The 8,258-nt window shown below is 46.4% G+C and overlaps 2 protein-coding genes across 3 annotated transcripts; both read right to left on the bottom strand.

The window, feature by feature from the left end:
• Window positions 1–115: 115 nt before the first annotated feature.
• Window positions 116–2,791, bottom strand: LOC310821843 (uncharacterized protein). 2 transcript variants are annotated; one of them, XM_083694097.1, is made up of 4 exons: window positions 2,454–2,791; window positions 1,485–2,279; window positions 1,115–1,331; window positions 116–1,023 (listed from the first exon to the last, which is right to left on the bottom strand). In XM_083694097.1, exons 1-4 carry the CDS (start codon window positions 2,469–2,471, stop codon window positions 419–421), a joined length of 1,635 nt encoding a protein of 544 aa, XP_083550223.1. In that variant the 5' UTR covers window positions 2,472–2,791; the 3' UTR covers window positions 116–418. The 2 variants fall into 2 exon arrangements, with proteins under 2 accessions (XP_083550223.1, XP_083550224.1); XM_083694098.1 differs by having other exon boundaries at window positions 2,554–2,791.
• Window positions 2,792–4,502: 1,711 nt separating this feature from the next.
• Window positions 4,503–8,242, bottom strand: LOC310821846 (uncharacterized protein). Its single transcript, XM_083694101.1, has 3 exons — window positions 7,860–8,242; window positions 7,297–7,765; window positions 4,503–5,843 (listed from the first exon to the last, which is right to left on the bottom strand). The coding sequence occupies exons 1-3, from the start codon at window positions 8,169–8,171 to the stop codon at window positions 5,224–5,226; spliced, it is 1,401 nt and encodes a 466-aa protein (XP_083550227.1). The 5' UTR covers window positions 8,172–8,242; the 3' UTR covers window positions 4,503–5,223.
• Window positions 8,243–8,258: the final 16 nt, after the last annotated feature.

Genomic DNA, 8,258 nt, shown 5'->3' with positions numbered 1-8,258 from the left:
AGGAGTTAGCAATACAGCAGTTTAAAGCAATTACAACACAAGCACAATTCATGACAATAATAATGAAACTTTTATTATCCAAGTTCATCTGTTCAATAATAACAATAGACCTACTATTACGGGGATCAGTGAGTTGCCTTTCACAGATACTACTAATAGTTTTTTTGGCACCAGAAAAGCTTCAAAAAGGTGGTAATGCCAATTAATTTCAAATCTGATAAAGGGGATCAATCCATAATTGCAGACAGAGAACAATTACATAATCACTTCAATAAAGTCACCAAGGCTGTACGCTTGTCACATCTGCAAACACAGCACCGTCCTCAGGTGGAATTTAGAAACATTTCTATTCATTCTGTGTCAGTAATTCTTCGTAACACAGAATCTATGTGATGGTCACCGAGGCTGGTCATCGTTTTCATCTCCCCCGTCTAACGTCACCTGACGGGGTGACCTCACAGCTCACAGATGAACAGTCCTCAGTCTCCACACTCTCCCCCAGCTCCTTCCCAGCGCGTGTCCGCTGGTGCGTTCGCACGTGAGTTCGGAGGTATTTGGAACGGACAAAACTCTTCCCGCAGACGTCGCAGCCGTAGGGTCTCTCTCCGGTGTGAACCCTGAAGTGGATTTTGAGGTCACCTGATCGAGTGTAGCACTTCCCGCAGACGGAGCAGACGAGCTTCACTCCCGAGTGAGACTGCTCGTGCTCTCTCAGGTGTCCCGACTGAGAGAAGCTCTTTCCACACACGGAACATTGGTAAGGCTTCTCCCCAGTGTGTACCAGCTGGTGCCTTTTCAAGGCTCCCGAGTGGATGAACTTCTTTTCACACATGGAGCATTGGTAAGGCTTCTCTCCTGTGTGAGTTCTGATGTGTATTTGTAATACTGATAACTTCTGACACTCTCTTCCGCATACCGGGCAGCAGTGTGCTGATTTTACTTTGTGGTTCTCCTGGGGTCGTTCGGACACTCCTGACACGGGGGGACTCCCCTCACCCCCAGAGTGCTGGTCAGGAATCTCTCCTGTGTGAATAAGACAGCAAGAGTTAGAGATTGAGTCTACGTGAAGCTGATTCAGGTTTGTTAAGATATTTGAGTCTGCCTCTGTGCTTACTCATTTGAACAGAATCCCAATCAACTTCTTCTCCTTCGGAATTAATGAAACCACCAACTTCTTCCACCTCTTCATCCTCCTCCTTCACTTTCTCCTCTCCCTCCTCTTCATCTTCTTCTTCTTCTTCTTTAACATTCAGCCCAAGGGTTTGAGAGCAGTCCTCCACTCTTTGGCTTTGGACGGGACCCGGTGACTCTGTGGGTTTGGCTTCTGCATCCTAAAACAAGGGAGTAAGGACGAAACATTAGGAATTGTGTTGACTTAAGGGGCCACTACCACTTTGACCTAAGACTGAATACTCTTCTGTGTGAATTGTTAGTGTGTTTGCAGTGTGTTGTGGACAAGAATCAGAAAAATCGATTTCACATACTAGGCGGCAGGCTGAGCTCTTTGGTTTAGGATCCCCCTGGTGTTGTTCAGGAACTCCTGATGTGGAGGGACTTCGGTCTTCGTCAGAGCAGAGCTTATCCCCAATGAGTAAACGCTGGTGTACGATTAGTGCTGCTGTGCCCGTGAATCTAACATCACTCACTGCACAGCGGTAGGCTGTCTCTCTCAAGTGTGTTCGTTGGTGTAATGTCAAATACTCCTTTTTGACGAAACTCTTCCCGCACGCAGAGCAGGAGTACGGCTTCTCTCCAGTGTGCGATCTCTCGTGAACTTTCAAGTACTCTTTCTGGATGAAACTCTTTCCACACGTGGAACACGTGTAAGGCTTCTCCCCGGTGTGTGACCGCTGATGCACTTTAAGATTGCCTCTTTGGTTGAAACTCTTCCCACACTCGGAGCAGGAGAAAGGCTTCTCCCCGGTGTGAACTCTTTGGTGTACCTTCAGGCTTCCTATGTGACCGAACCTCTTGTCGCAGTCCGAGCAGGAGTACGGCTTCTCGCCCGTGTGTGTCCTCTGATGGTCTTTCAGCTGCCCGTTGTCCCGAAACTGCTTCCCACACTGCGAGCAGGGGAAAGGCTTCTCTCCTGTGTGGGTCATCTGGTGTCTTCGTAGGTCACGCGAGTGTGAGAACTCCTTTCCGCACTCCAGGCAGCAGTGAGCCTTCTTTGGTTTTGGACTCTCCTGCATCCTTGCGTCCTTGGAAAGTTCTCTCTGGTCATTGTGGTTACAGTCAAGATCCAGTGACACAGTGGGTCTGAGACGGACACCAGAATCCTAAAATAAGGAGCAGTTGGATCTTATCGTGAAATAACTGTCCTGTCAAGTACTGGGTTTTACAACTGTCAACTATTTTCTTCATAACTAAAGAAAATATTACAACAGGGAATGTTCATTCCATTCAAATATGTTATGTGTTAACAAGGCAACGTGTATGTATACTGTACTTACGTATATAATAACCTTCATGACAATCAATCAGGAGTTCCCAAAAAGCACAGACTGACTGACAGTCACAAGCTGACTAAATAACATTTGAGGATCATCTCACCTCATCCATTGTTAATCGACTCCAATTCTCTTGGGACGTATGTAGCAACGCAATGAGAAAGATTCCGCTGAAATCTACTGTGGAAATGTTGTTGTGTTCAGGACCTGTTTGACAGCTGTCCAGGCTAACGCTAGCTAGCTAGTAAAGTTTACTTAGACGCTGAGGTTGGGTTGTGTATCCTCACATTTATCTTATTATAGTTCCATAATGTTTTTGGCCGGCTATGAAATATCCACATCGATCACAACAGAACAAGAAAAGATGTGTACCAGTCATCATGATCACTGTTATGCTACCTGAGCTAGCTAGCCATTACTACAGATCCCACTTCCGGATCGGATTCTTCTTCTACTGCGTCGGTGAGAAACAAAACAGCTACCAGCTCAATACCGCCGCCAGTCGTCCTAGAGGGGAAAGGCGAGCGCCGAGCTCACTCACTTTGACTGTACTACCAGGGATAGGACGGGAGCAAACGATAAAACCTTCAACCTCTTTACAACTATTCCATTTGACTGTACTACACCTACCAAGACCTACTGACTTTACCACGGTAACTAGTCCTAGAGGGAGAAACAACACCATTTAGAGAGATAACCAGGACCACGTACTTTGGACCCAACTGTGGCTAATAAGTCCCAATCTTTACTGACTCTGAAATATAAACACTGAAATCAAATCTTTCATCAAATGAAGCTTTCTGGATGAAAGAGTGAAAAGCTAAGCATGTTTTTGCATTGCAATGCTCATTTATTCAGTAAATGCAACTATAATTATGCATAGGTATCGGTGGGTAGCATTTCAGGCTACGAGTTGAAACTTCAATAACGTAAAATAAAGTGCTACAGTATCAATCTATCACAAGTGACTGATGTGCAAGAAACATCAGAATAATTAAATAGCAGCAAATAATTAAGAATATGCTAATTACGTAATAACTCAAATAACCAGAAGAAGTTCAGACTCCCGCGCACAGGGGAGCAGCAGCAGAACAGCTCCATATGTTCTGCCAAACATGGACGACGTGGAGAAGGTCTTCCTGCAGAGGGAGCAGTGGTGCGGTTTCTCTTTGCCGTGTACCTCCTGGTGCTTTTTGAGGTGCTAGGGTTAGTACAGGGGGGTAGTGGGGGTGAAGAGGTCTTTAGGGTTAGTACAGGGGGGTAGTGGGGGTGAAGAGGTCTTTAGGGTTAGGGTTAGTACAGGGGGGTAGTGGGGGTGAAGAGGTCTTTAGGAGGGAACTTGATCGAAGTAAGCGGTCATTGGATTTGTCAGTCAGTTTGTCAGAGTTGCTTTTTCCATAACAATCAAATTATCAGACGAGGCGAGACAGGGTTAGGGTTAGACCTAACCCTGTCTCGCCCCTAACCCTAAATTGAGAGGCAGTGTCTCTTTTGGAATGCAGTGATCGTGTCTTTGGGAATGTGTTTATATTAGTTAAAGGGATAGTTCAGGTTTTTTCGATGTTAGACCTAATTTTCTACTTACTTGTAGTGTAGTAGGCTCATCCAGACTGGTCAGATTTCCATTCTAGATCTTTCTTTGACTGGCTCCAGGGCTAGCATTTAGCATTTAGCCATACCAGTGTACATGAATGGGATCACCTGTATGCTTTACGCATGACTACTTACAAACATCTCCCAAGGAAATTCTACAGCCATCTCATATCTTTGTGGGCTATACATGCATGTCGATATGAAAACAATTTGTTATTTCGACTATTACTTACTTTTACAAACGTAAACGTGTATTATTTGAACTGAGGATACTTTCTGTTTTCCCGCAGAACTTCATTCGGTTGAAGTAACTAGTCCATTCTATTCAAATGCACAATGACAGAATATTCTGTAAAAACAATATATTTTTCTATATTCTTCTATTCATTTGTTTTGGCCTCATACTGAAGAAGACAATGATCAGAGAGGAAGGAAAGAAATAATTTAAAAACGTCATCTATTATCTCATCCATGTATTTTCAGTTACTGTGCATATTTTATTGGAAGAAAAGCTGGTGGTCATTACACACAAACTGCTCCAGTCCCTTCAGAGGAATACTTGAGCCTGAAGGGTACATATGAGTTGGGCGTTTTGAATGTCCAATCTAACATTTCTGAAATAATAAAATAGAAAATGTATATAATATTAACAATAAAATTAAACAAAACGTTACGCTATTCTTGGCTAGTCTAAAATGTGCATTTTGAGACAGAATTTAAACATAAAACAAAAATGTTTGATTAAATGAAAATAAATAATATGAAGGGCATCAACTGGGTTAGAATCCGGGCTTGGACAACTGTACATATCATCCTGATATGATGATGTAACGTACGACCCGATCAGATCTTTGGTATGAAATGCTAAGAGTCTTCGCATCGTGATGTTCCGTCATCGGCGTGAGAGCAGGTGGTGACGACAGTGTCGACGTTGTGTGCCGAGTCGTGACGTCTTCGCAGGCCACGTGGCCAGGCGAACCCTTTTCCACAGTCGAGGCGTTTCTCAGGCTTCACCCCGGAGCGGGCGCTCTGAGGGGCCGTGAAACCGTGCACGTCTGTGAGCCTTTCGAACCACAGTCTGAGAAAATGTACAGCTTCTCTCTCTCTGTGTGTCTCTCTCTCTCTCTGTGTCTCTCTCTCTCTCTCTCTGTGGGAGTTTGCAGGTGCGCCTCCAGGCCCTTCAGGTGGAGGAGGCGACGGACTTCTTGCAGTGCGTCCTCTGGTGCACTCTGAGGTAGGAGGCGCTGGAGTAGCTCTTGCCACAGTCGCCGCAGTAGTGGAGCTCCCCGCCGGCGAGGACCCTCAGGGCTCTCTGACGCGCCATCGACACGTACCCGTTCTCCCCGAGGCTGCGGTCGGCCGCCTCCATGTCATGCAGCCGCAGGTGTATTCTCAGCAGACGCGCCTTGGTGAATCCCTGTCCGCACCGAGCGCATTGGTGTTGTCTCTCCCCGCTGTGACTCCTCTGATGGATCCTCTGGTGCTCCTTCAGGTGGTGCCGTCGCAGGAAACTCTTCTCACACTGGGTGCACTGGTGGGCCCGCTCTCCCGTGTGAACCACGCGGTGCTTGTTCCTGTTCCCGACACAGCGGAAGCCCTTGCCACACTCGGGGCACTGGTACGGTCTCTCCCCCGTGTGTATTCTGCGGTGGGCGTTCAGCATGCACAGGCTGACGAAACTCTTGCCGCAGTCGGAGCAGTAGAGAGGCGTGTGCGTGTCCTGTGGGGGCTGTTGCTGTGCAGGGTCCTCTGCAGCAGAGGGATTCACCCCGCCGTCAGACGCCGAGGAAGAGTTTCCATCTGTGGAGAAACAAGTATCGTGTAAATATAGTCCCGTAGCAACAATTTGGTGGAGCCAGCTCTGTGATTTAAATGCGTTTAAATGTGGCTGAGACAAAGACAGTGATCTCCGTCTGGCCTCCCATTGTGAGTGGTGATCACTCTGGAGGTCTTCAACATGTCCATCCCTCTGTTGTAGCTCTTTTGGGTGCAAGTTATGCCCTGACTGACGTCAGGCCTTTGGCAGAGGAGAGGGACAAATTGCCTAATGCTAATTTCTAATGTTATTGCGAGAAATGCTGGGAGACGAGACTAGTAACAGAAAAGTAACAGAAAAATCTGAAAAGTGGTACTTGAAAATCGTACGGGCTCAGATGTGCTTTATGCTCAACAAGGAGGACCGGGGTGCTTAGTGGCGTAGCACACTAACGCGCTTACCACGTAATCGCAAGGTTCCTGGTTCGATTCCGACCCTCGACCTATCTTGCATGTCATTCCTCCTCTCTCCCATCCTTCCTGTCAATCTCTACTGTCTCTATCCCAATAAAAAAAAAGCAGAAATGCCCTAAAAACATACTTTAAAACAAGGAGGACTGTGAGCAGGCCTTAATACCACCTGTTGTTTCAACATTCCCACTCATTCTCAGGACCTGGCAGGGAACACAGAACAGATAAAGGATGTCGTGTCTGCTCTTCACATTCCGCCAGCCGGGTGGGATTCCTTTTCCTGGGCCTCTCCCTGCATACTGGGCCTGCTGAAACTGTTGGCACCCATTTAATGGGGTCTGCTGGTAATGTGTCACGTTCATGCTCATTTAATGGGGTCTGCTGGTAATGTATGTCACGTTCATGCTCACAGAATGTGGCCTAGTGTTATTGTGCTGCACAGAGGTTTGATAACCCTGGTATTTGCTAGAAGTGTCAGTGATTAATTTTCAAATGACATTGCTTGCTGTTTTATTTAATTTTTTATTATTTATTTCTGTATTTTCTTATTTTGATATTTGTATTATTTATTATAATAATTTGATAAAAAATAAATCAGGGGGGGGGGGGGCTGTTGAAATTGTACAATATTCTGTATGTGTTAGCCTCTGAGTGTCTCTCTCTGTCTGTCTCTGCCCTTTCACCTAGTAGGCCATAAAAACAACAGAAAACACCAGACACTAGGTGAGAGGGGGAGGGGGTCAGGGGACAAGGTCACATTCCAAGAGTGTCCCTGGCATAGGACAGAGAGAATCCCAGGGAGAGAGAAAGAACAACACTAGCTCTTAACATCAACTCTATGTAACATATATCAAATAAAGCGCATCCTCTCCAAAAGACGTCGACCCCAGTTCTCCTAATTTCATGTCATACTGAAACCTGTTGATGCAGAAGAATTACACAACCATTTAACACACCGGCATACTCGAACAAACAGAATACATCAATGGTGACGCCTCGTCAAAGACTCACACAAATACATACTCACCAGGATCAGTCAAATCTCCGATAGCTTTTTCCTCCTCTTCCTCTTTGACCACGGAAGCATCCTCATCTTCCTTCTCATACTCTTCTTTGATTGCCAGTGGTTCCTCCTCTTTAATCAGGAAACTATCCTCTTCCCTCTCCATAACCGATAGAGCCTTCTCCTCCTCCGCTTTAATCAGGAAACTACCCTCTTCCCTCTCCATAACCGATAGAGCCTTCTCCTCCTCCGCTTTAATCAGGAAACTACCCTCTTCCCTCTCCATAACCGATAGAGCCTTCTCCTCCTCCGCTTTAATCAGGAAACTATCCTCTTCCCTCTCCATAACCGATAGAGCCTTCTCCTCCTCCTCTTCTTTGATCATGACATTCGGAGCTTGACTGTGGTCTTCAAGCATCACTGGTCTGTCACTGCAGTCAGGGCCCAGAGTGAATGTGGATTTAGGTTCAGTTTTGCAAGATAAAGACATGTCCTAAGGGGGGGAGAGATCAAATACTCAGGTAGGTAGACACGCGTACACACTGAGCGAATGTGTAGGCTACTACTACTAGTACTAACAAGGTTACCTGTGCCTCTATTATCCCAGTTGCACCTTGAGACCACGGAAAAATAGAAGGGACGACTGTCGTCATCAGACGCTGATTCCGTGGCCCCGTGTGGTAATCACTCGGCTGAAAATGGTCACTGCACACCCGGAGGTCGCGGTGGGACGGCCCGGGGGACGGCCCGGGGGCCGGCGTGTCCGTACCATGTAACGGATGCCTGACGGCGATGAGCCACAACCGACACAACTCAGGGACTCCATATGGAAATCGATGAAAATGTACATAATGTCTTCCACTTGAGTAATTCCTGCAACCGGGAACACAGCACCTCATTACGATCACTTCTGTATTTATTTATTTATTTATTTATTTGGTGGGCTTGTCTCCGGCCTTTGGCGTGTGTGTCTGCTATTGTTCCTC

This window comes from Argentina silus, assembly GCF_951799395.1.
Source record: "Argentina silus genome assembly, chromosome: 22".
NCBI classification, from domain to species: Eukaryota; Metazoa; Chordata; class Actinopteri; order Argentiniformes; family Argentinidae; genus Argentina; species Argentina silus.
Note: the sequence above shows the minus strand (reverse complement) of the source record. Positions and strands in the feature narration are given on the sequence as shown.

Excerpts from the sequence above, each read along its gene's own strand:
- LOC310821843 (XM_083694097.1), bottom strand. Across the intron at positions 1,332-1,484 it reads AGAGCTCAGCCTGCCGCCTA|GATGCAGAAGCCAAACCCAC; the intron begins GTATGTGAAATC and ends CCCTTGTTTTAG. Across the intron at positions 1,024-1,114 it reads TTGGGATTCTGTTCAAATGA|GAGAGATTCCTGACCAGCAC; the intron begins GTAAGCACAGAG and ends TTATTCACACAG.
- LOC310821846 (XM_083694101.1), bottom strand. The coding sequence starts at position 8,171 with ATGAGGTGCTGTGTTCCCGGTTGCAGGAATTACTCAAGTGGAAGACAT. Across the intron at positions 7,766-7,859 it reads CTGGGATAATAGAGGCACAG|GACATGTCTTTATCTTGCAA; the intron begins GTAACCTTGTTA and ends TCCCCCCCTTAG. Across the intron at positions 5,844-7,296 it reads CGGAGATTTGACTGATCCTG|ATGGAAACTCTTCCTCGGCG; the intron begins GTGAGTATGTAT and ends GTTTCTCCACAG.